This window comes from Tamandua tetradactyla, chromosome 9, assembly GCF_023851605.1.
Source record: "Tamandua tetradactyla isolate mTamTet1 chromosome 9, mTamTet1.pri, whole genome shotgun sequence".
Taxonomy (NCBI): domain Eukaryota; kingdom Metazoa; phylum Chordata; class Mammalia; order Pilosa; family Myrmecophagidae; genus Tamandua; species Tamandua tetradactyla.
Window position 1 is genome coordinate 13768128 of NC_135335.1, and position 25382 is coordinate 13793509.

Below are 25382 nucleotides of genomic sequence, written 5' to 3' on the forward strand. Positions count from 1 at the left end.
TTAATTTTTAAATATTTGTTGTTTCCTGGTGTGCGGTTAGCGATATATCTTACCAATACATTGCCGCTTGGCTCTATCCTTCAGTAACTCTTCTGTGATAATTGTACTCTTGAAGCATTTCTCCCTTACAGTAAAGCACAATGTTGCGCTTTGTCAACAGAGGGCGCTGCACTAACATTGCAGGAAGAAAGAGGCTTGTCTTCCTGGTTCCAGGGTGCTGGGTTTTGATTTTCCTTTCTTCTGCTGCACGATTGTTGGGGCCCTCAACATTGCATGTGTGTGGGCACATAAGCATTGCTCTAACCTAGCTGTGTGCCAAGAGTGGGAGGCCCTAGCTGGGGATAGCCTTGTGGCTGCCCTTGATCCACAGACTGCAGGTTCCAGGCCAGGCATCTGCAGGGACAGCCTGATTCCTTCTGTGGACCTGCCCACCAGCCTCAGCTTGTCTGAAGCCCAAAGAGCCGTTTCCCACGTTGCTTCTGATCAAGGTTCCTTTTCCCAGAAAGGAAGTGCAGTTTATGCTTATAGTTCTAACAGGTCTTACCACATATCCCGTCACCTGGAAGCAGCTGGCTTCCTTGCAAAGTGGAGTGGCTTACTGAAGACTCAGTTATTGCACCATTGGGAGACATCATGGAAAGATTATAGAATGCTGGATGTGCTCTGAATCAGGGACCATTACATGGTATTGTCTCACTCACTGCCAGCCTAGTTCAGGAAGTAAGAGAGGCTCTTGCTATTATTATACCTAATAACCTGTTCACAGAGTTTTGTTTCTTGCTGTGGCACATTTGAGCTTGTTTGGAGATCACAAGCCCCAAGGAGAGACTGTTCCCACTAGGGGAAACATAAATGGTTCCGTTGAAAATATTGGCTAAATTAATGAATTCTGGCTTTTCAAACAGGCACTGGGTTGCTGCTATCCAGTGGAGGCAAGGGCAGACTATGATTGGAACCCAGTGAATTCTCTGGGGCACTCTTAGTATCTCCCTCCCCCTCTCCCTGCCCCCCAATTTAGGGTGATTTAGGACTTAGATCCTTGGGAATGAAGATTTGCATCACTCTACCAGGTAAAGAACCCAAGAGAAGCAGAAGTTCTAGTTGAGGGCAAGGAAAATATAGAATGTGTAGTTGAGGGAGGAAGCCTTGGATGTCAGCAGTGATCCTGTGACCCATTATCAAAAGGAGGATTTTAGTAGCTTGGCATGTTTTCCCTTTGGTCCTTATATACATAAAAATGCTTATAAACTGACCATTTTCTTCTTTATCCTTCCCATTTTTGTCTTATGTACAAGTTGTTGGAGGTCAACTTTACAATTTAGTCTTTATGCAACAGAATATTTAGTGGAACCCTGACTAAATCTGGAGAGTAATCAATATAGCCAGTGGGGGATAGAACTGGTAGAATTGTGTGTCTCCTCATTTGGGAGAAGGCTGAGAACCTCTTCACTTTTTCTCCCCTTTTCTCTTTTAAGAAGGGTAGCTTGTTAGTAGAAGTATAACTAATGGGGGAGTTCAAATGTGTGTACAAAGGTGCATATGGAAACCAAAAAAGTATACTCTGACAATTATCTATTTGTTGCCTCTCATACCACATTCACTCTTCAGTACCTATTCCACGGTGAAGGACTGGACTTCTCAGCATTTCTCCTTGAGCACGATGTTAAGCTTTGTCGAGAGGATGATGGATGGACCTTCCAAGAAGAAAGCGACTTATTTTCTTGGTTCCAGGGTGCTGTGTTTTTATTTTTCTTGCTCCTGCTAGTCTGGCAGGGACGCATGTGCATGGGGACATCTGTTGGCACTCTGCTCCATCCATATATATGCCAAGAGCAGGCGCTCCCTCAGCAACCTCACAGACCCAGTTTGGGCCATGGGACCACCATGTCATGGCCCCGTAGTCAATGATAGCACATGCTTCAGGCCTGGCACCCGAGGTAGCTCCCCAGACCCCTCTGTGCCTCTACTCCCCAGCCTCAGCTCATCTATGCCCTGGATGGTTTTTCTCAAAGCCCTCCAACCACAGACACTGCACCCAGAGCAGATCCCCAGGGCCCCCTGTGCATCTGTCTGCTCACCAACCTAAGCTCAACTGCATCCCAGAGGATCGAATTAGGTTGATTCCTGTGGCCCTCCTTGCCCTGCATGGACACTGTGCACTCTTTATGCCTTATGCCTTCCTCAGTGCACCTGCCCAACAGCCTTGGCTCACCTGGGCTTCATGGAGTTGTTTCCTGGGATCCACCCAAGGTGGATACTGTGTGCTCGGGACCTTGTGCCTACAGGTGGTATCCCCACACTCGTTGCACACCTACCCACCTTGGCTTGTCTGCACCGTGGGGGGTTGTTTCTTTAACTTGCAACAGTGAACCAGCTCTGGCCTGGGCAAACGAGTGACCCTTACACTCAGTGGGCTGCAGAGAGATCTGACCTACAGCTGTGGGGGTGGGGAAGACCTGCCGAGTTTGTCCTTCCTTGGATACTCTCACTCTGCCCTCAGGTACCCTTTATATTAAATGTGCCATGTTTAAATTATCATGTGGTTTCTGTCTCCTGACTGGATCCAGATTGAATCACCTAGCAGTCTAATTGGTTTTGATTTCTAACTCGATTCCATTGTTAAAGACATTCTTCATGATTTTAAGTCATTAAAGTTTATTGAGAGTTGTTTTATGGCACAGCATATGGACTACACTGATCAATATTCTGTATATTTGAGAAGAATCTGAATTCTGTGTCCATATTTCATAAAGAAATTAGAAAAAAGAAAAATTAAAAAAAAGTCTTTTATATCCACCCAGATCCCTACCGATTCTGATGCTCTCCATTCCTTTCTGAGGACCTGGGTTTCCATCTGTTGCCATTTACCTGCAGGCCAAGGACTCCTTTAGCATTTCTTATAGTGCGGTACTCCTGACAGCTTATCGCCTTCGTTTTCTTTTCTTTTTAACTTTTCTTATTGTATAATATAACATATATACAAAGCAAAGAAATAAAAAAGCAATAGTTTTCAAAGCACTCTTCAACAAGTAGTTACAGGACAGATCCCAGAGTTTGTCATGGGCTACCATACCATCCTCTCAGGTTTTTCCTTCTAGCTGCTCCAGCATATAGGAGGCTAGAAGGCTTAAATATTTTTTTATCATCACAATTGACTTTCTTTTTTGTGTGTGAAAAATAACATATACAAAAAAGCAATAAATTTCAAAGCACGCCACAACAATTAGATGTAGAACATATTTCAGTATTTGACATGGGTTATACTTCCACAATTTTAGGTTTTACTTCTAGCTGCTCTAAGATACTGGAGACTAAAAGAGATATCAATTTAATGATTCAGCATTCATATTAATTTGTTAAATCCTATCTTCACTGTATAACTCCACCATCACCTTTGATCTTTCCATCCCTTTCTTTAGGGGTGTTTGGCCTATGGCCATTCTAACTTTTTCATGTTGGAAGGGTCTGTTACTAATATGAGGTAGGGAGATGGAACTATCTGATGTTCTGGAGAGGCTGGGCCCTCTAGGTTTCAGGACTTATCTGGACCAGGGGCCCATCTGGAGATTGTAGGTTTCTAGAAAGTTACCCAAGTGCATGAAACCCTTGTGGAATCTTATATGTTGCCCTAGGTGTTCTTTAGGATTGACTGGAATGGTCCTGGTTGGAGTTTGCAGGTTATGATAGGTAGCAATATCTAGTTGAAGCTTGTGTAAGAGCAATCTCCAGAGTAGCCTCTCGACTCTATTTGAACTCTCTCTGCCACTGATACTTTATTAGTTACACTTCTTTTCCCCCTTTTGGTCAGGATGGAATTGTTGATCCCACAGTGCCAGAGCCAGATTCATCCCTGGGAGTCCTCTCCCACGTCGCCGTGGAAACTTTCACCCCTGGATGTCATGTCCCACTTAGGGGGTAGAGCAATGATTTCACTTGCAGAGTTGGGCTTAGAGTGAGGTCACATCTGAGCAACAAAAGAGGTCCTTTAGAATCGCCTTAGATTTCTTTTGTCTAAAAATGTCTTTATTTCAATTTCATTTACTTATTTATTTTTTGCATGGGCAGGGTAATTGAACTCAGGTCTCTGGAATGGCAGGCGAGAACTCTGCCTGCTGAGCCACCCAGGGCCTGCCCTTACAATTTCATTTTTAAGGATGTTTTTGCTGAATATAGAATTCCGAGTGGGCCTTTTTCTTTCTCTCTTTTAGCACTTTAAAGATGTGGGTTACACTTCTTTCTGGCCTCTGACTTCTAGTGAGGAGTTAGCTGTTAATTGTTCCTCTACATATACTATGTTGTTTTTCTCTTGCTGCTTTCAACATCTGCTCTTCATCTTTAGCTTTTAATAGTTTGACCACGATGTGCCAAGGTGTGGTCTTTTTGCGAGTTTACAGACGTGGGTTTGTTGAAAATCTTGAATCTGTAAATTTCAGTCTTTCGACTGGAAATTTTTGACTATTATTCCTTTAATATTTTTTTCTACTCTATTCTTTCTCTCTCTACCTTTTGGGACTCAAATTACAAATATATTAAACTGTTTCATATTATCCAACTAGTCTCTGAAACTTTGTTCTTTTTAAAAATCCTTTCCTGCCTTCAGCTGAAATTATTTCTATTGGTCTGTCTTCTAGTTCATTAACTCAATATTCTGTTATCTCCTCTTTTGCTGTGAAGTTCATCCAGTAAATTTTTAAAAATCTCAATTATTGTGTTTTTTAGTTCTAGGATTTGTTTTGGGAAAAAAAATTATGTTTCTGCTGAGGTCGCCTAACTTTTTCTTAAGAACGTATTTTCTTTCACATCATTGAGGATAGTTATAAGATATGTTTTGAAACCATTGTGTTAATTCCAGTATCTGGATCATTTCAGTGTTGGTTTCAGTTTTGAATGTTATGTTGTGGAGACTCCGGTTCCTGTTATTTTCTCCCAAGAGTGGCGTTTCTTTCATTTTGTCCAACAATGAACTTGGTGGTATGCACAGCACAAGTTCATATATTGGGTGGCAATTCCAATCTTCGTTTGGATCTTCTGGCTATAGCTGGGCTGCTTTGAATCTGAACTGCACATGTGGATCAGAATATGGGCAGAGACGTGGGCAGACAATTTGAAGATTCCCTAGCTCTTTCCCTTCTAAGATTCCCTCTTTTCTCTCTAGTAGCTTCAGTTTCCCTGACTCTGTATTCTGGTACTGAGATTTTGCCAATGTTTGCTGGACACATCAACTCTGTCTGCTGCCAGCCTAGAAGCAGCAAAAATAGGGAATGTTCTCTGCCTAACACTCTTCTGGGTGTGGATTTCTCATCTGCCCACCTGCTTCCCTTCATTCTCCTGGTCTTTGAGTAGCAACTTTTTGTATTATGCTCACATTAAAAAAAAAATTATCAGTAGTAGTATTTCTTATTATTTGTATGCTCACATTTTATTGTTATCTTTGGAGGGATCATTCCTAGAAGATCCCTGCCATTATTAGAAGTATAGTATTTATTTGTATTTATGCTACCTGGGAAAGTTTGCAGAGAATCTTGGTTCAGTGGACTGATGACTTTCATTAGTTCTGGAACATTTCCCAGCATCTTTTCAATTATTGCCTCTGCTCTAGTCAGTCTTTTTCTGCTCTAGTCAGTCTTTTCCTTCTAGAACTCTCTATGTAACATTTTCACTGTCTCACATTTCTTATACTTCCTTTCTGTATTTTCCATTCTTTTTTCTTTCTGTGCTTCAGATTAAACATCTATTCACTTATTTTCTAGTTCATTGCCTTGTGTTGTATTTGCTGCTAAACTCATTAGTAGTTCTTTTTAGATACTGTATTTTTTACTTTTAGAATTCCTATTTGATAATTTTTTAAATCCACTTCCCTGTAAAATTTTATGGATTTTTAAAAAATCTGTTTTTAAAGTTCTTGTTGCTTACTTCAATATTTGGATCTATTTCTATTGTTTAGGTTTTCTCTGATTTTAAGTAGCAAAGGCCTCATTTCTTGGCACACTAGTTTTTATTACATCTTAGAATTTCTGTATCAAAAACTATAGAGCCTTTAGATGTTTTTTCATCCACCCTTCCCTCTGCTAGGCAGATAGAATGGGGGCTGACCATCTTAATCCAATCAGAGACTAAATGGTTTGAGATGGGACAGCAATTTTGGTAACTCTGTCTACCTCTTTTGCCTTGTCCCTAGAAAGCCCTGTGTTCACCAGGCCCCTTCCCCTGGTGAACCCTCAATTCTATTCCTTAGCACCATAAGACTACCCAGAACTCTATTTAGTGTTTCAGAAGTTTGAGGCTTAGCTCTTTGTAGCCTCTGGTCCTATGCAAGCTTCAGAATTTAGTAAATATCCTGAGGGGGAAATTATTTTTAAAGCTCTTCAAGTCCCGAACTTTATCACTCCAGCACAACAAGATAACTAAGAACTCAGCTGGCATCTTTTTTCCCTGGCTGCATCTGTCTGTCTGGGCAATGCCTGGATTCTGAGCCTCTTGTTTGAACCCAGAATCAGGAAATGTCCCTTGGGAAAAATAAGCTGCAAATTGTCAGCTCACATCTCCATGAGTCTCCCTAGTCTAGGATTTTAGGCTGTCTAATCCTCCTTACTTCAGCAGCCCTCTGAGGCCTTTAAAAATTTGATTTTTATATTTGGTATGCTTTCCTAGTTTCCAAAAAGAGTTCAGCAGCAACTCCATCCTACTGAAAGTGGAAGTCTCTCAGCACTTTTAAAGTGCTTATTTCCTTCCTCTGAACTTTGAAAGTTGACTATACCAATGAGTCTATTTACATGAAAAACATATTCCTACTGCTAAAAAAAAAAAAAAGCAGACTATTGTATGGTACACCTCCATATTCATAACTGTGTTTAATATTAAGGATTTGAAATGATTGTGGTAGGATTATGGAACTTTTTCCTTTAAAAATGTTTCTGAAATGTTACTACATTCTCTATTCTATTAGAACTATATAAGTAAATATAGATTGTCAAAGAGGGGAGGGAGAAGGAACTCAGTGACTGGTATATAACAGTGGGAAAATTAACCGCATAAACCTTTTTCTAACTTTTGTACCATGTGAATGTATTAGCTATTAAGGAAAATAAATGCTTATATTTGGATACATACACATTCCAGTGACTCACAGGGTCATAAGACACTGTAAACACTGTGTGGGAGGAAACAGGCTTTTGGTTATTCTCATTAGCTGCAAAGACCACAGAGAAGAATCTAGCCCTGATTCATCATCGAGCCTAAAAAAAAAAATCAGAACTGTCTATCTTTCAGGGACTGTGATGAGCAAAGGGAATTACTGTATTCCTGTAAGAGCTTTTATGAAAAGATCCAAAATTTTTTTTAAAAGATTCATTAGTTGTTACTGGCACAGATGAAGGTATAGTCAGTATAGATGCTAGCTTTGGTAGGACAGTTCAGGTTACTTGTTCCAATTACAGGACATGATGCAGATGCTGTAGACATTTTATTTGAATGTTGTACATTTTCTTTTTTAACCTGTGCTAAAATCTTGACATCTAATTACCCATATTCTCTCATATCTCTTTCTTTCCTCAGAACTTCCATTCCAGGCCTGGAACTGGCAAACTATGGCCTGCAGACCAAATTCAGACTACTGCCTGAGTTTGTATGGCCCACAAGCTAAGAATGTTTTTTTGATACATGACAATTAGATGAAATTCAAATTTCAGTGTCCATAAAAAGTTGTACTGGACACAGCTGTGCTCATTCATTTTTGTATTATCTATGACTGTGTTCATGCTCTCACAATGGCAAAATTGAGTAGTTACAACAGAAAAACTGAATAGCCTGCAAAGCCTAAAATATTTACCCCCTGGCCCTAAAGCATCTCTGAGTAACAAGTTTCATGGAGCAACTCTATGGTGTCATAGACCGACTGAATTAATGGTCCCACATCTTCACCTCTCCCTGTATCCATGCCTGTTGTCATGAAACTTTGTAGTGCTTTTCCACTGACTCTGGGCTCAGTCCAAAGAGAGCTTGGGAGACATGATACAACAGAAGCCCGAAGTGGCACTGCACCCTGGGGCTTGTTCTCTCTGGCTCAGAACATACTCTAGTGGCTAGTGTACTGGAGGCTGAACCATGCGAATGTGAGCCAAGTAGCTCCAGTAATTCCAGCTGAGGTGAGCCTAGATTAGCCAACAGCCAAGGTTTCCAGAATGAGTGAGCCTAACCAAGACCACCACAGCTGATCACAGATGCAGGCGCAAGCCCGGCTGAAATCACTGGAATTCAGCCCAGATCAGCTGCACCCTGCAGATGCAAAAGCCAAAGAACTGTTGATTGTTATATGCTACTTTGAAGTTTGATGGGGGCTTATTACATAACGTTATTCTGGCATTAGAAAACAGATACTATGGTTACAAGAATTTTATAAATTTATTTTGCCAAAACAGACTAAGGAACATTTTTATTCTTCTGAGGGCAGTTCAGGCCTCGAATAGAGTGACAGAGTCTGAACCAAGCTCGGAAGTCTGGAACTTTAGGGGTGGGAGGTGACGCATAAGATCACTTCTTGAATTTCTGCAAAAATACCTTGTATTCATACAGTGGTTCAATAAATATTTGTATTTGATTTCTGGTTCAGTCTGCCCACTGGGTCAAGCTGATGCCAAGGTTAGGACTTGGCATGCTTCTTGACCATGACGAGATCTAGCTAGATACACAGACTCCATAATTTATGGAAAAAGCAATCAATTTATTTCCTATTTATAAAATGTAAAAAAAAAAAAAAGTCTGCGGTATGATGAATCAGCATATAACTATCACTCATTGCATCCTCTAGTTATTAGCTTGTAGTGTAAGGAAAGTGGGTGGTGGGAGGTTCTCCTGAACCAGGCTAAAGGAAAAGCTTCACTAAGCTAAGAGCCATAGAGGGTTCAGAGAGCAGTAAACAGTATAGAGTAGAAAAGGAGAATGCACACAACTGAGGTAGGAGGTGAGTAAGGGCTAGGTACTGGTGCCTGTAATAGGGAATACTTTAACTTGCAAGAGGGAGGATCTTCCATCTTGAATGCTTAATACAACTGGCCTGAGCCTGTCAGGAAAGTCAAGCTGTTTCCTTGTGCATAGGGCCAACCCCCTGCAGAACAACAAATGTGGCTTCTGTCAGGAAGGAAAGCATCCATCAGTGTGACAGGAAGAGGTCACCTTTGGACTTGCATGAACTCCTTGCGCAGCCACAGAGAGTCCTGGTAGAAACGAGGATCGCCCAGTCTCACGGCTGTCCGTTTGTAGAAGTAATAGTACAGCACCGCCGCTGCGGATAATAAGCAGAAAAGCAGCCCCAGGGATGCTCCCGGGTATTCATTTCTGAGGGAAAACAGAACCTATAGGGGGTGAGAGGTTCTGTCCCATGACTTCCCACTGTCTCCCAATAAGGGCATGGCCATCCCAACCATCTCAGGACAAAGGCTCTCACTGCCTTTCAGAGCCATATGTGGAACCAAAGTTTAGCCCTGAGATTAGTCTGTTCCTTACCTAGTCTCTGGAATACAAACAGTGTTTGAAGTCCACTTGTCCAGACAAAGTGGTTGGAATTTTTCCAGCGTAAGTTCTGAAGGAGATATGAGTAGAGAGGGAAAGGTTAACGCCTGATGAGGTTCTCACACCTCCCACCTGGCTACCTGCTGATATCTCACTTGGTTTAAAATCATGCTAATCTGATTCTCCTTCTCTCTTTCCATAACCCCAAGGATGGTTCTCAAAGGAGACTCAAGCTCCTTTTTTTGCTACAAAGGGAATAAATACCCTTTTAACTCTGAGGGAAGAAGTTTGAAATAAGCAATTTATTCCTTTTCATTTCATAGTCTTTGCCAAAGACAGATGAAATAATATTATCTCAGAAGTGCAGGATGGTTACTGAAAACCTTGAAAATCTCAGGCTCAGCTCCTGTCAGATAAAGGCCTGGTACACTCAGGGCTTAATCAGGTTAGCAGTTTTACAATACAAAGCCAGGACCTACTTTCATGCCAGAGACTTCAGTACTGCTCTGCTTCTTTTTTTTGTGGGCTCTACTTCTCTCCTGTGGAGTCATAAGGGCAACTTAGTAAAGGGTTCAGCTTTAGTAAAAAAAAAAGTGACAGAGGTGCCCTGAGGTTTTAAGGTATTCCATCAAAATGAGCACATGAGAAAAACACGAGATACCCAAAGAGACGGAAGAGTTTGTGAAGTGAAGCAGAAGAAATCTGGAACCCTGTATACTGAACCTGACCCAAGGCCTATGTTAGAACTGAAGGGAGACATCTTGGAGGGCAGTCCTACGAGTGTAAGTGATGTGCACTTGGCAGAGGGCATGGATCACTACAGGGCAAGCAGCATGCTTGCTTGGCTATTTCCTGGCACCATTTACTGCCTGTAGTACTAGCTATGGGACAACGATGCCTGAGAATATGCTGTCTCTGCACCCACTTGCCCAAACGGCTAATGATGAAACAGAATCAACTTTCTGTTTTAGCCTTGGCAGGCCTATTTAGGGCAAAGGTGAACTGAATGTTCCTTGCCTCTTGGCTAAGACTGTTTGTCAACATCTACGGTGGGCCAGAAGTACCTTATACAATTCTCAGGTGCTTAACTCCAGCCCTGATCACTTTATTTCACCTGCTGTGGTGTAAAAGAATGATGCTGGGTTTTCAGAGAAAGGGATTCCTAGCCCTTTAAGGATCACGACCCAGTCTTACCAGGACCCAGACATGAAGGGAGATGCTGAGGGCAAAGTACACAGCCGTCAGGAGGATGGTCCCTTTGAACTTATGGAAAAGGAGGTTGACCAGGCCAGCCTGGAAGACGAAGGTGTTGAAGAACATGAGGAAAATGATGATGATGTTGAAGAGCACGGCAATATCCTGGATGCTGCAGACACAAACCAAACACAGCCACACAGAGGCCTGTATGAGGGCCCCAGAGCTGGCCCTCAGTCCTGGGCACATCATGAATGTGTCCCTCCCTTGTGATACAGTCAGCTGACACCCCCCCTCCCCAGAAATAGTGTGGGCTTTGGGGCCCAAATAACATAAAGCTAAAACTATCTGCTGGCCCCATCAGTTGAATAGTCCACACACAAGGCTTTCTGGCCCTGACCTCGTAACTCAGTAAGTCCATTAGGCACTTTCAAGGAGAAGCCACTTTTCTCCCTATATCCAGAAAATGCCAGCCCTGTCTGTCACATAACCTTATCCCATCAGACAGGTTCATCTAGAAAGACAGCAATGCACTTCCCCTGATCTCTGCGTGGGTGATACCTTAGTGCCACCCAAGTCTCAGTTTAAACATCCCTCTTCAGAGGCTTTCCTTTAACCCCACTACCTAAAACCCAGCTACTTTATTTGGAATTATCTTATTTTTGCTTATGTTGTTGTCTCTCTCCACTAGAATGTATATCCCATGAGAGTAGGGGCTTGTTAGGTCTACCACAGCCACCAGGACAGTGTCTGACAGGCCAGTGAATACTTGCTGACTATCTACTGAAGAAAGACCGGTCCCAAGACTGTGGGTTTCAGTTTAGAAACTGCCTCATAAAGTCATAAATCATCTGGAGGACAAATGCCAACAGTTTTACTCCTATAGGATTCATATATATTGTTAATACGATTTCCTTTTTTTTAGTCTGCTATTTTGTAATCCTCTGTCATGGCAATGGAAGACAATATTTCCACCCACAGATAAAGAAAATGGTCAGCAGTTTGTCCCTCATCCCCATGTGAACTACTTCCCTTATTCCCAATCTTTGTTGGAGGGACATACAAATAAGACCTGTGACCATGTTTACGTACCACAGAGTGCCCAGGACAACGTTAAATCTTATCATCCCTGATATTTCTCTGTTACTAACTTGAAAACGCTAAGTCATGATTGTCAGGGCCTTCAGACTGCTTGGGTTCAGCTTGCCGGACCCACCCACTGTACTCACATGTAGAGCACCAGCTGGATGACAGGAGCCACTCGGAGTAGCTCTGAGAAGGAATTGACAAAGAGGTCATAGGTCAGCAGCAGGAACTGCAGGGACAGCACGAGGCTGTAGTTACTTGTTTGGAGCATCTTTTTTCTGCTCTCCTGGGACTCCAAGGGCACATTCCACAGTTCTCCAGAAAACTGCTTTTGGCTCCCCTCCTCAGCACTGAGGGAGAGAGGTGCAGTTCCTCCAAATCAAAGTTTGTTCCCTTGTTCTAAGACAAGGGCCTGTTGGGGCAATAAGATAGTAGAGGTTAGAAATTCTTTAATGTAAAATATTTACTGAGGATCTACCATGCGCCAGGTACCACACCACGTGCTTGGAATACACCAGTGAACAAAACTAAGGACAACCAAAATTCCAACTAGTCACTCTGTTACTGGACAAAGGGAGTGGATTCTTTTGCCCGATGTGCTCAAATGAACAATTTCTGAGACACTGGGGTTTCAAAGAGAGTAAATGTTTATTGCTAGACGTGAAACAGGAGATCAGATGGCCTACTCGCCCAAAAATATGTCTCCCTGAAGTGCAGTAATTCTGACAGTTTTATAGTATCAAAAAAGCTTTACGATAATGAGCACAATGTTTCTAGATGATATAATTAGAGGTGATTGTTAGGTCGGGGGAACGGGGAAGGGCACTGCAACTGGAGCTGCGGAAGCTGTGTCACCCCTCTCAACCTGACTTCTGGAACTAATGAACCGCCCCTTCCAGACGTCACCTGACCTCCATCCTTAAAAGCTGCCCGTGCCAAAGCCCACGCGCACTCACCCCCCTCCATCTTGGGTTTGGTGAGCTCTGCCTGGGAGCGCAGAAATACCCCCCCCACCTTAAATTTCCTGGTCTAACTTTCTTCTTTCTCACCCTTTCGCCTCCTAAACCTTTCAGTGATCTAATTATTGAGCATGCACAGATTGATTACATGCTTAGTCAAAGAACGAATATAAAGAAATGGCAACCTTAATATGATGATGGGCATGAGTTTTAATATTATAATGAGGTATAGGTCACTTATAGGTTAAAGTCTCAGCTACTGTGCATATCAGGTGGGCCCACTGTGGTCAGATACAGCTTTGGTTATCAAGATTACTTTAGACTTGGGGTGGATTAGCTCTGGACTGACTCAAAACCCTTTATTAATAAACATTAGGGGCTGTCTTTAGTGATCACAAACTCTAAAGATGAAAAACTGGATAAATGAGTACAAATGAAGATTAGTAACAAGATTTCTATAATCACAAGGGCACAACAAGATAAAAGTTATACAATCATTATTAGAGATCCAGGCAGCTGGATTACAGTTCAAACACTTCAGGTATTTCCCTGTCTACTCCAATATGGCAGAAAGCAAAAAGGAATATCTATATAATGATTCAGTAATCAAAATCATCCCTTAGATTCTAACTTCTCGGTTACAGCTCCTTCTAGAGACCCTCGCCCTCAAACTTTCTCCATGCCTCAAATCTTCTAAACCCAGAATTCTTGAGTTCAAAGGAGTCTAAGAGTACTACAGAGAAGAGTGACCATCTGGGCATGTAGTAGCAGCAGTAATATAATTATTAATAATAAAATTATTAATAATAAAATTATTAATATTAATGATAACAATAGCAGCCTCAGTAAACATTTATATAGCAGTTAAAATGTGCCAGGGACTTTTTAAGCACTAACATTATTTAAACCTTGCAATAACCCCATGAGGTTAATGATACACTATTTCCCCCCATTTTACAGATGAGGAATCTGAGGCCCAGAGAGGTAAAATAATTTGTTCAAGGTCACATGGCTGGTAGGAGGCACTGCTGGGATTCAGAGCCAGGCACTTTAGGTCCAGAGTCCATGCTCTTAACACTACACTACCTCTTATATAACAGACAGGATGATCCGTAATCACGCAGATAAAATGTTGGCACAGGAGAAATGTGAAGTGCTGTAGGCAGAAAAAGCTAGGAGGAAACAGGGTAGCAACACAGTGGCACCACATAAGGGGAGCTGGGCCTTTACTTCCATATTTTCCAAGGCCCAGAAGCTACTTTATGGGGAGTGGAGGTATCCTGTGATTTCTAGCTGGGTAGAACCTATAAACAAAATTCCAAAATGTTTTAAAGTGCTACAGCGATTAAAATAAATTAACATCTGTAAAATGCTTTACAATTACAAACTCTTTTCATATGTAGAACCTTATTTAATTCTATCCCAAGCGGTAGCTATTATTATGCATAACCACCCCACTTTACACTGAGGGCTTAAGAGGTTAAGGAACCTCTCGGAGCCCAAGTTTTCTCAATCATCAAATAAAACTGGTAGCCACCACCTATGTACCAACACCAGGTTAAGCTTGCCAACCAAGATAATTTCCCAACGACTTTGTAAGGCGGTTAATAACTACCCCTATTCCAAAGGCAAGGTCAGCAGGGTGAGAGAGTTTTCACGTAATTCCCCCAAGTCACAGAGCTCGCCAGTGAGCAGAGCCAAGATTCATAACCCGATCTGACGCCAACGCTGGTCACTTAATCGTCGTCTCCCGGGCCACCACAGAGGACTGTCAGGAGGATCCGTTAGACAGAAATGCATATCGCCATGCCCACGTGAAAGGTGATCATCTCCTCCAGTTGCGGGCACCGGTGATTCACAAGGGAAAGAAATGCTCTTCAGAGTCTGTCTACGGCTACCTGCCACGTCTCCTCTGTCCCCTGCGCCATCCCCCTAACCCTTCCCAGACCACTTAAAGATGGGGTTGTCCTGGAAAAGAAAAACAAAACCCAAACGACCACAACAATAAAAGTCCTGCCTTTGGTCACTTTACCCACGCCTCATCAACCACCCTCACCTGAAATAGGGCTCGTCGGTTGTCATGGGGACGCCGTCCCGGCTTCCGGAAGCCGCTTTTCACTACCGGAAGTAGATGGCGGACGCGAGCCCCGCCCGTGGGGTTTTACTCGCTGTCTTCGGTTTTCTCGGCCCGTTCCAGGGTCAGCCCGGCCGCCATGTTATGGCCCTCGTTTCCCCTCGTCCACCTTTCTCCTGACTCTCTCAGCGCCGCCTCCCGCTGTCCAAGCCTCCCTCTCTCGCCGCGCGCAGCCCTGTTGAGCGCTGGCCCCTGCCGAGATGCTTCGTGTGGGCCCGAAAACTTCCGTTTCTACGGCATGGGGGTCGGTGAGGGACGGGGCAGAGCCCGTCGCGGTGCTCCTAGTCCCTGGAACCCTGCGCTTGGGGGACAGACGCCGGCGGAGGAATAGGGAGGGGGTAGGGCACGAGCGCGATGGCAGCAGGGCTCCAGGGCCCGGGACTTCATTTCCCAGGCGGCCTCGCGCGGGACCGGAAGTGCTGCGAGGTTATAAGGGGATGAGGAGCGCGGGTGAGTCTGCTGTAGATCGGCAGTGCCAGGTGGGTTCGGTCATCTTTCAGCGCCTCTGACCCCATTTCCCAGAAACTTCGGGCTTGGGTCGCGGCGCTGGGTGACGAGAGGAGGGCTGGGAGGCGGGTCTCGAAGATCTCGGTCCTCCGGAGTCCCACTGTGGTTCATGGATGAGGACGAGCCCGGACTGGGAGTTTAGGGGACTGGGTTCGAGCTCTCATTCTACTCTTGCTCGCTTCGCTCTGTCCACATCCTTCATTTTAGGAAATGGGCGCCGGTCTCCGTGCACTTCCTTCCACAGGTAGTGGTTATATAGGCACGAAAACTTTTCAGAAGATGCAGCCAGCCGACGGAGCTCATCGCTCTAATTTTCACCCAAGGTTAGTGGAGACCAGAGATCCAGCAGAGAGGTCAGGAATCGGCCCCCGAGTTCCTGAAACAGTTCCGGTCATCTGAGCAAGAACTGCGCACGGTTCGAAGAACAGGTCTTTAATTACTCTGGTGGAAAGACGAACTTTGTTTAGCTAGGTCCTGGCTAGAATTTTGGACCCCTTTTTCCTGAGTCCTGACCTCCTCATCTGAACTTACAGAAGGTATCTTTGAAAGTGAGGAATTGACGAGGAGTGGATCTGGATTCCTATACCCGTGCCACTTGCCTTGGCCAAGTCATTTTCCCTCTCTGGGTTCCAGTGTTTTTGATTTGTAAACTAAAGATTTAGGACTTGAACCCTAAAATTTGGTTCTTAGGATTCCTGAAGCTTCCCAATCCACCTAAGAAGGGGGAGCAACAAACTTTTTGTTTCTTCATCTCTTTGTAACTCTAAATTATAGAAGTAACATTGTAAGAATTTGGAATAGAGTTTTTTTTGTTTTTTTTTCTCTAAAGCTAAGGACTGAATGGGAAATATCCATTTTACCCCTGGACCTGATCAATTTTGGCTCTGCTTGGGAGAATTCTTTCTGCCAAAGGATTGAGGAAGGTATTAGATTGGAGAGAAGATTCCAACCCCCATACCAAATTGGCCCACCTGAATGGTTTTCATTTTAAATGATTGAAAAAAGTAAAAGGAGTAATAATATTTGTGATGTGAAAGTTACATGAAATTCACATTTCTGTGGCCGTAAGGCTTTATTGGAACACAGCCATCCTTATTAAGGTATTTATCTGTGGCTGCTTTTATGCTGCATCAGCAGAGTTGGTGGCATAGTTGTGATAGAGACTGGAGGACCTGCAAAACCTGAAATATTTACTATCTGGCTTTTGACACAAGAGTTTGCTGATCCCTGCTTTAGAATGGGGTGCTACAAAATGAGGGCAGGATGAGAAGACAGTGGTGGGTATGTCCTGCTCTTTTATAATAAAAATTCTAAATTTTTTTTTCTTAGCATTCATGCTGCAATTTTCACTGAGTTCTTCTTTTTCCCTGGTTTTATCGTCTGTCTTGGGCAGAGAGGGTTTGCTTATCTGTGAGCTGTGAGCAGAACAGTATAATCTGCTTGCTGTTGGAAACTCCCCATTATCTATTTTGAGTTAGTCATTGAGCAGTGATCTAGGACCTTCATGCAGACCCCTCTTCTAGAAACCCTGTTGGAGCATATTTACTTTTCATTTTCCTTCTAGAAATTGAAAAGCACTATATTGTGAAGGTAGATATAAGTGGAGATGGTTGCCAAAAACTCCTTAATGCTGACTTAACACTTTGCACTGGGAGTGGTGAGGGTGTTTTAGCTGAGCCTCTGGTGACCTGGAACTGCCTCTGCTCTTGCAGGAATTAAGGAAACATCTCTTTAGTGATTGCAAATCTGTGAGCTCAGTAGTTGAGTCACAAAGCTCTCAGAAGGCTGGTTTTGTGATTTTCTCCCACCAGCTTCATGGGAGTGTGGTTACCGTCCACCCCCCCCCCCCCCCCCAGTTCTTGGACATTTGATGATTACTGCCTACTTGGGTCACCTTGTAAGGGCCAAGAGTCTGTTCCAAGTTTAGGTGGTGTTCTGGTTTGCAAGCTGCTGGAATGCGATATACCAGAAACGAAATGTCTTTTAAAAAGGAGAATATATTAAATTGCAAGTTTACATTTCTAAGGCCATGAAAATGTCCAAATTAAGGCATCCAGGGAAAGATACCTTGGTTCAAGAAGGCGGATGATGTTTGGGGTTTTTCTTTCAGCTGGAATGGCACATGGCCACATATGCTCGCTTTTTCTCTAGGAATATTCAGTGGCTTCCCTGGGGCTCTGTCCATTCTGTTGGTGGCTCTCTTGGCTCTCGTGGCTCTAAAGCACTTTCCAAAATGGTTCCCTCTTAAAGGGCTCCAGTAAGCAACCTCACCTTGAATGAGTAGAGACCTATCTCCATGGAAACCAGCTAATCAGAAGTTACCATTCACAGTTGGGTGGGTCACATCTCCATGGAAATAATCAAAAAGGTACCACCCAGCAATATTGAATGAGGATTAAAGAACTTGGTTTCTCTGGGGTACACAATAGATTCAGACTGGAACAGGTGGACATCTGGCATGGGGAGAGCTGGTATGGCATGGAATTGGGGCCACTGAGAAGCCTGGGCAAGCACAGGGCTATGAACTTGAGGTTTTTGATAATAGTTAGAATGGCATGCTATAACAATAAAAAGAGTATAATCCTTTACTCTCCCAGTGTCCTTTCACACATTTCCTCATTTAATTTGCTGACATCCTGTGGTCAAGGAAAACACATGGGCCTTGATGCCAAACAGATGGCTTGAAAGTCTCCTTGTTTACTGGGTCTCAGCGCTTCTTACTTAATCTTTCTGAGTCTTAGTTTCCTCATGTGATCTATAAAATGGGCATAATAATTCCTCACAGGTTTGCAAGAAGAGTAAATGCAATAATGGATATAAGACTGTAGTGTGGTGTCTTCAGAGCTGTTGCTCAATAAAGATTGTTTTCATGATCTCTTTCTTTCAGGTGAAAAGATGAAGTCTTACAAATGTTAAGTGATTTCTCAAGGTGCATCAGTGGAGCCCAGGTTGCCACTCTGTCATCCTGCCAGTAGGTCTAAAGGTGTGAAACCAAGTGTTTCTCTTCAAAGGGCTCTGTTTTAGACCCCTTCTCTTCTCTCTCAGATTGAGGGATCTTAACTGCAGGAAACCATGTGTTGCCTTCTTGGTGTGAGTCCTTAGGGCAGGGTGTCTGCCTTGAGGGCTGGACCTGAGCAGCCTCCTACACATGAGCTGAAAGTAGGTACAGGCCTGTAGATTTGCACACTTGCCTGCCAACCCCCACCCCTACCTGCTTGTTTTTTTTTTTGGAGGAGGGGTGCATGATCCAGGAATCAAACCTGGGTCTCCCCCATGGAAGCCAAGCCGTGCACCCTTCCATCTGCTTGGCTTTTAAGAGTGGCCTCAGGCATTTGCTGAAATCAAAGTTTGGTTTCTGAGTTTACCAAGTATATAAGGAAATCTCAAAATAAACCTCCTGCTTTCTAGACCATGAATTCTTGCTTCCTCCTTTCTCCTCTGGACTTTCCCCATTGATAGAGAAAGCAGAAGTTTCAGACCTGGGGACAGTGGAGGGTATTACCTGATTCCAGGTGTGGAGTGTGGGGACCGAGGAGTGGAGGCCTCATCCTACTTGCCCAGTAAGGGTTAGTTCACTGTTGGGGGGGATAAAGAGATTTTCTGTAGAAGTGGAGTCCGTGGAACTGCCCAGCTGGCCTAATAGTAGTGGGTCTGTCCCTTTCAGATTGTGATTTTGCCTTCTTACATTAAAACTGAGGGCCTGGGTAATCATATGCTGTAGCTTGGTCTCGATTCCTTCAGATACTCACCTTTTTTCTGGAGGGTAATTTTTTACCTTCTGGTCTGTGAGGGGAGACTGACCCCAGGGCTCTGGGCCTTGGCATCTGGCCACAGCAGAAACACCCCTCCCCAGGGCCAGACACATGCTGAGTTTGCTGCACTCTGCCAGGTGGTGGGGTGAGGCCTTAATCAGTGTCTGTGACCAGAGATTTGACTGCCCAGCCATCAAGGCCTTATGGGCCAGTGCCCAGGCTGATGGCAGGGGAACTGAAGCAAAAAACATCTGTTCCATGAGGTGAGGATGAGCTCAGTGCTGCTTCCTTTAGCCACTGTGTGAGGCACACCAGAGTCAGTGGGCATCTGTGACTTCTGTATTTTCTCCTAGGAGTGCCTGATCAGAATGGCTGCAGGATGGTTTTACCTGTCCTGCCTGGCACTGGGATCCTTGGGCTCACTCTGCATCCTCTTCACCATCTATTGGATGCAGTATTGGCGTGGTGGCTTTGCCTGGGACAGCAGCATCTTCATGTTCAACTGGCACCCGGTGCTCATGGTTACTGGCATGGTGGTGCTCTATGGGGCTGGTGAGTAAGAGGTCAGCCATGGGCAAGCATGTTGTGGTCCAGGCCTGGACAGGATGGCATCTTCCCTCTCTTGGGCTGGGCCTTGGCAGTGTTAGGTTTGGGGCTATAAGGGTAGGATGGGTTGGGTTGTCACTGGGTCTAGGTGTCATTTGGGGGAAGAAGTGGTAAGAGTGGAGTCATCTAGAAAGGACAGCTTTGTGTTTACTCTGGGGCAGGGTCAGTCATTTTTTTTCTGTAAAGGGCCAGATAGGTTTTGAAAGCCATATGATCTCTGTCACAGTTACTCAGCTCTACCATTGTATCATGACAGCAGCCATAAACAGTACATAAATGAGTAAGCATGTGTGTGTTCCAATAAAACTTTATTTACAACAGAGGCAGCAGGCCAGACTTGGCCTGTGAGCTGTAGTTTGCCAACCCCTGCTTTAGGGGACTGTACCTCTTATGGCACAGTCAGTCCCCTGACAGAGGGACGTGTTTATCCTCCTAGACCTTGCCCTTTATCAGCTTTGCCCCATGCAAACATGGCTGTGCCTTGGGGCCCAGATGAGCCTCATTCTTGCCCCCATGTTAATTGGGAATAATGATGACAGTGGTAATAGCTTACCATAGGCATTTCATATACACAGTCAGCTCATTTTGTTCTCACAGCAGGCTTGTGAGGTGGGCACTACCGTTGTCCCCATTTTCAGGTGAGAAACCTGAGACAGAGTAGAGGACAAACAGCTAGTAAGAGGCAGAGCTGGGATTTGGACACAGGTTGCTGACCATGGTGGTAGAAATACACTTAGAAGAAAAAAATGAATGTGAAGGTGCTTTTTAACCCACCAAATTCATATACAAGGTGGGTTTGTTATTGTAACGACAGAATGGCCTGTCTAAGAAACCTGGTCCTCCCTTTTTATCACTGCCCTCTCCCTGTCCTTCATGGCCGACTGCTTTTCTAGAAGTGACAGGAAGATAGAAAGAGATGATACCCATGACCCATTTCCTTCTTCCCTGCCATTTCACACACGTTGAAGGTATCGGGAGGCTGTGTGGGAATCATGGGGGTTAGTTCCCCCTAAAGGTGAGTAAGCAGAGGCTGGGACGACTCTCTCCTGCAGCGTCACTGGTATACCGCCTGCCCCAGTCCTGGGTGGGGCCCAGGCTGCCCTGGAAACTCCTCCACGCAGCCCTGCACCTGACAGCCTTCATCCTGACTGTGCTGGGGCTGGTTGCCGTCTTTAACTTCCACAACCACGAACATATCAGTAACCTGTACTCCCTGCACAGCTGGCTGGGGATCACCACCGTCTTCCTTTTCGCCTGCCAGGTGAGTTGCTCAGCCCTCCTCGGGCTTCCCACCGCTGGGTCTGGCAGCTGTGAGATCTGGTTAGGGCTTCACTTGCATCAGCACCAAACATTCTCTGTGGTCCTTGCCTGGAGCCGGCCTTGAAGGGCACACGCCATGGAATCGGCAGTCTTTATAAAGGGCTGTGGGAGGCAGGTGATTCCTGTTCTTACCCCTCTTCCCTCCCATCTGGCATCCTGCAACCCTCTGTGCTAACTTTGTCACAGCACGTACCACGCTGTCTCTAATCAGCCATCCTTTCTATGTTCCCCACTGCCACCTTTCTGTGAGCCAGAAGTAGTCCTAGGAGTGGTTTCTGTATTCTGATGCCAGCCCTGTGCAAGTGAGTTTTATAAGCAGAGACAAGTAGGAATGGTGAATGGTTGGCTTTGTTGGGAGAGTGGGATTGTAGTTAAAGATTTTATTGAATGTTCTTGTTATTGCTCAAATGCTTGTGAAATAGAAATGGACAGACTATAATGAAGAAGCCAGGTGTGGTGGTGGGGCAATGCATGGTGGGAAAGTTGGAAATTGGGAAAGACGGGCCAAGGTCCCGAGGCGGGTAGGGGGTGCTGGTGGGTGGGATTGGGGTGCCACACATTACACACATATGGTCCTTTTGCTCTCTCCCTGGTGTCTCCAGTGGTTCCTGGGCTTTGCCGTCTTCCTCCTGCCCTGGGCTTCACTGTGGCTGCGCTCCCTCCTTAAACCCATCCACGTCTTCTTTGGAGCCTCCATCCTCTCTCTTGCCATCGCGTCCGTTATTTCCGGCATTAACGAGAAACTTTTCTTCAGTCTGTGAGTGGGATAGGGCCCCCAACTCTAAGGTGGGGTGGAGGGAGTCTTCAGATGTCATACTCTGTGATCATAGGACCCGAAGGCAGGAGGGCCTTTGGGGTTGAACCCACTTCTGATCTAGAATTGATCTTTCTTTAGGCTGAAATTGGCAAGTAGGTCAGCAAATAGCTGTCATGCATCAAAAGGTTTCAGCACCTACTGCGTTTCAGAAACCATTCTAAGCATCTTATACATTTATCCTCTCACCCACCTTCCAATGTTGGTACTATTGTCATTGCCATCTGCACACGAGGGAACTGAGGCACGGAGAGGTTAAATAACTTACCTAATCCCAGCAAGCGGCAGGGCTGGGATTTGACTTCGGCAGTCTGAAACTACTGTCCTCTGTTCTTCTGAGGCAGTGGGGTGTAGTGTAAAGCAAATCAGATTTGAAGTCAGACCTGGGTTTAGATCCTGGCTGTGCCCTTTACTTGTTTACACCACGTTGGGCAATTCATTTATCTCTCTGAGCCTCAGCTTCCTTATAAGTAAAAAACATGTTAAGATGTTTCTTACTGTGGCAGGGATTTAAAAAATATGTTAAAAGGTAGTGACAGTTGGGCCACGGTGGCTCAGCAGGCAGAGTTCTCACCTGCCATGCTAGAGACCCAGGTTCGTTTCCCGGTGCCTGCCCATCCAAATAAAAAAAAAAATAGTTAACAATTCCAGCTCAGGGCAGTCCTGGAAAGACTTTCTTACCCTCTCCCTAGTGGCAGTGAGTCTCCTGCTGGGCAAAAAGAGGAGCACGAGTCTCTAGAGGGCCCACATTGTTTTGTCATCTTCAGGAAAAACGTCACCAAGCCATACTCCAGCCTGCCCAGTGAGGCTGTCTTTGCTAACAGCACCGGGATGCTGGTGGTGGCCTTCGGACTGCTGGTGCTCTACATCCTTCTGGCTTCTTCTTGGAAGCGCCCAGACCCAAGGATCCTGACCGACAGACAGGTATGTGTGGGTTCCTGGCCCCCATTCCAGGGTGGGGTAGGGCCAGTCCTAGAGAAGGGTCATCAGGATAGGCCTGGGCCTGGTCAAGAAGACAAGCCTAGTAGCATGGTGGGAAACCGAGTAGCCTGAAGGTGGAATTAGGTTGGCTGATGGGGAGCACTGGTAACAAACCAGCACATCCCAGGGACTGGTAAATGTAGCTCGTTAGGCTCAGGGGCTTCTGGTGGCCTGTCCACTGGGAAAGACAGGGAATTACTCCCCTCCCCAAAGCCCCGTGCTTTAATTTGGCGAAATATGGCCTTATCTTCCCCAATGATGGGCTTGTGTATGATGACTATATGTAGCTATTTCTATTTACCAGCCTGGGGACTACTCTAGTGGGACTGGAGCTTACCAGTGGGTACTTTAGTGATGAGTTGAGTGCTTGGTGTAGGTCTTGGCTTGTTCATGGAGACACAGCCACCTGATGGGATGTGGTTAGATGGAGTGTGTATAGGCTGAGGGACTTTGCGGCTTCCCTGGTGGCTTGGGCAAGGACCCTGCAGGTTGGGGTCTATCTGAACAGCTCAGCGCTGGTGTGACTCCTGCGGGTCAGGGCCATTTTGACGTTATGCCATTAACCCCTGTACCTCTGCCTGTCTCTCTTCAGCCCCTGTTGCATGATGGGGAGTGAAGCAAGAAGGGGCTCCCAGGAGCAGTCGGTCATGCAGATGTCCTCCTGGCAGAAGTTCTGCTCTACCTGGAGCTCTCATCTGGTTTCTTCGGGCTCTGTGCCCAGACTTCATGTTGCCTCCATGTTGGGCCTGCTCTCTCTACTCATCTGCTACCCATTTGCTGTGCTTGGTGACTTTGGCTTCTCGGCATCAGCATCTCAGCTCCCGCGTTTATACAACATCCTCCTTGTCCTGACTGCTTCATGCTGCTGCTGTTCTCTGAAGAAGTCAGGCTGATTGCATTTCATATCCATAGGGATGTGGTAGAAAATCCTGCCAGAGGAAATGAGCTGGGATTCAAATGCAGTCCATAACAGGAAAAATGAGAGAGGTGATGTGTCCTTCAGCTTTCCTCTTGAAGGCATCCATTTCAGGTAGGCTGCCCCACCATGGAGCAGGCTTCATTTGCCCTATCCCTATCTAGCTCCCACCTGGATGTGAGGTTGGGAGGAAAAGTCATGCGGTAATTGAAGGAGAGGAGAATGGAGGCAGAAGCAGCTTCTGCAGAAAGCTGAGGAGCTGACTGCTCCTAGCTGTTCTGTTTTGTACCATGGTGTGTAATGTGACCATGTGGCTCCACCTTTTCTAGCTACTGCTCCAGCCGCGGTCTGGATCTCAGCCTTTGCCTGTGGCTTACAAGCCTGTCACTGTCAGGCAGCCCTACAAACCCTGGTAACCTGTCCCAAGAACAGACAGCCTGTCCCAAGATGTCCCTATAGGGATAAGTAGTCAATGTGGCATGGGCTTCTTTTACTTCTCTTATGGAAGAGGATTTTCCTGCCTCTCCTGAGCGGGTCCAGTCCTGCTTCTCTTGGCTGGGCTCTGGCCCAGCTGATTTTCACTCTGCAGCTCACCATAAAACTGTGATGCCAAAGTTGTGGCATGTTGTGCCTAGCAGAACCCTGGGTGCTGCCACTTTCCGAGGTGTTCCTGGTTGGGTATCGAGGTGCCTCATCTGCTCACACCATGACTACTTGCCTCGCTAAGCCCAGTCTTCCATGTCATGCCAGAGCGTGAGCTCGCGCTCTTCTCTAGAGAAACTCGGTTGGGGCAAGAGGAGTCTTAGACCTCTGCTCTGTGCTGCTGCTGTGCCTTTTCCTGCCTTCTCCAGATGAGCTCTGCCTGGTCTCAGGGTCCATATTGCTGTGCTGAGAGAACCAGCAGCCCCATGTCTGGGGTTTGGAGCCCATTGACTCCCTGGCAATTAGCACTGAGATGCTAACCATACTCCACATTGCGAGATGCCGGCAGGAGGGATGTGACTGAAACTCTGGATTGGGCTGAAGCCTTCAAAGCCATTGCAGTGACTGCCAGTCACCTGGGCGCCCATGGCCAGCTCACCCTCTTCCATATTGGCAGGAGCATTTTGCTTGTTTATGGAGATCAGTTTTCATTAAACGTGTTTCAAGAATCAGCGTTTTGTCTGCTGAAGTGACATTGTGGTTAAATGGGCCCTGGGGCAACATGTGAAAATCTCAGGACAGTTCTGACCCTCAAGATCTGGCGAGGGCAGACCAGAAGGCATCAAAGACCCACACAGCTGTCTGCTTTGATAGGACTGCATGTCATCCATTTATCTCTAGATGACCCTTAATGCCTTTTGAGCACTTGTTTTTCTCATGAGAAAGGTTCTAGTATTTTTCCTATTTTATAGATAGGCAAAACAAGACTGAAAAAGGATGTGACTTGCCCAAGGCCACCCACCCAGGACATGGCAGAGTTGGGGCCCACAGGCGAGGGGTCTGATGCCCATCTCTTTCCTAGTTGCTGGGATCATGTGCCCATGCACACTGATATTCTAGTTGTGGACAGGGGCCCCTGAGCAGAGCCCAGGGGCAGGGGAAGCCTGCATCCAAGTTCAGGTCA

The 25382-nt window shown here is 45.4% G+C and overlaps 2 protein-coding genes across 15 annotated transcripts; one reads left to right on the top strand and one right to left on the bottom strand.

Annotated features, from left to right (window-relative positions):
- Positions 1 to 1521: 1521 nt before the first annotated feature.
- Positions 1522 to 15292, bottom strand: TMEM138 (transmembrane protein 138). 10 transcript variants are annotated; one of them, XM_077116056.1, is made up of 6 exons: positions 14803 to 15292; positions 11931 to 12199; positions 10702 to 10873; positions 9987 to 10046; positions 9502 to 9577; positions 1522 to 9333 (listed from the first exon to the last, which is right to left on the bottom strand). In XM_077116056.1, the coding sequence occupies exons 2-6, from the start codon at positions 12056 to 12058 to the stop codon at positions 9239 to 9241; spliced, it is 531 nt and encodes a 176-aa protein (XP_076972171.1). In that variant the 5' UTR covers positions 12059 to 12199; positions 14803 to 15292; the 3' UTR covers positions 1522 to 9238. The 10 variants fall into 10 exon arrangements, with proteins under 10 accessions (XP_076972171.1, XP_076972170.1, XP_076972174.1 ...); XM_077116055.1 differs by having other exon boundaries at positions 1523 to 9277; positions 14803 to 15291; XM_077116053.1 differs by having other exon boundaries at positions 6803 to 9280; positions 14803 to 15290.
- Positions 14870 to 24930, top strand: CYB561A3 (cytochrome b561 family member A3). 5 transcript variants are annotated; one of them, XM_077116048.1, is made up of 8 exons: positions 14870 to 15359; positions 15632 to 15710; positions 18275 to 18370; positions 19493 to 19691; positions 20798 to 21006; positions 21668 to 21822; positions 22647 to 22803; positions 23453 to 24930. In XM_077116048.1, the coding sequence occupies exons 4-8, from the start codon at positions 19508 to 19510 to the stop codon at positions 23474 to 23476; spliced, it is 729 nt and encodes a 242-aa protein (XP_076972163.1). In that variant the 5' UTR covers positions 14870 to 15359; positions 15632 to 15710; positions 18275 to 18370; positions 19493 to 19507; the 3' UTR covers positions 23477 to 24930. The 5 variants fall into 5 exon arrangements, with proteins under 5 accessions (XP_076972163.1, XP_076972162.1, XP_076972166.1 ...); XM_077116051.1 differs by lacking the exon at positions 14870 to 15359 and adding an exon at positions 16217 to 16310 and having other exon boundaries at positions 15366 to 15710; XM_077116047.1 differs by lacking the exon at positions 15632 to 15710.
- Positions 24931 to 25382: the final 452 nt, after the last annotated feature.

Excerpts from the sequence above, each read along its gene's own strand:
- TMEM138 (XM_077116063.1), bottom strand. The coding sequence starts at position 12,058 with ATGCTCCAAACAAGTAACTACAGCCTCGTGCTGTCCCTGCAGTTCCTG. Across the intron at positions 10,874-11,930 it reads ATCCAGCTGGTGCTCTACAT|CATCCAGGATATTGCCGTGC; the intron begins GTGAGTACAGTG and ends TTGTGTCTGCAG. Across the intron at positions 9,281-9,501 it reads GTTTGTATTCCAGAGACTAG|CGGCGGTGCTGTACTATTAC; the intron begins GTAAGGAACAGA and ends TATTATCCGCAG.
- CYB561A3 (XM_077116048.1), top strand. The coding sequence starts at position 19,508 with ATGGCTGCAGGATGGTTTTACCTGTCCTGCCTGGCACTGGGATCCTTG. Across the intron at positions 19,692-20,797 it reads GGTGGTGCTCTATGGGGCTG|CGTCACTGGTATACCGCCTG; the intron begins GTGAGTAAGAGG and ends TCTCTCCTGCAG. Across the intron at positions 21,007-21,667 it reads TCTTCCTTTTCGCCTGCCAG|TGGTTCCTGGGCTTTGCCGT; the intron begins GTGAGTTGCTCA and ends TGGTGTCTCCAG.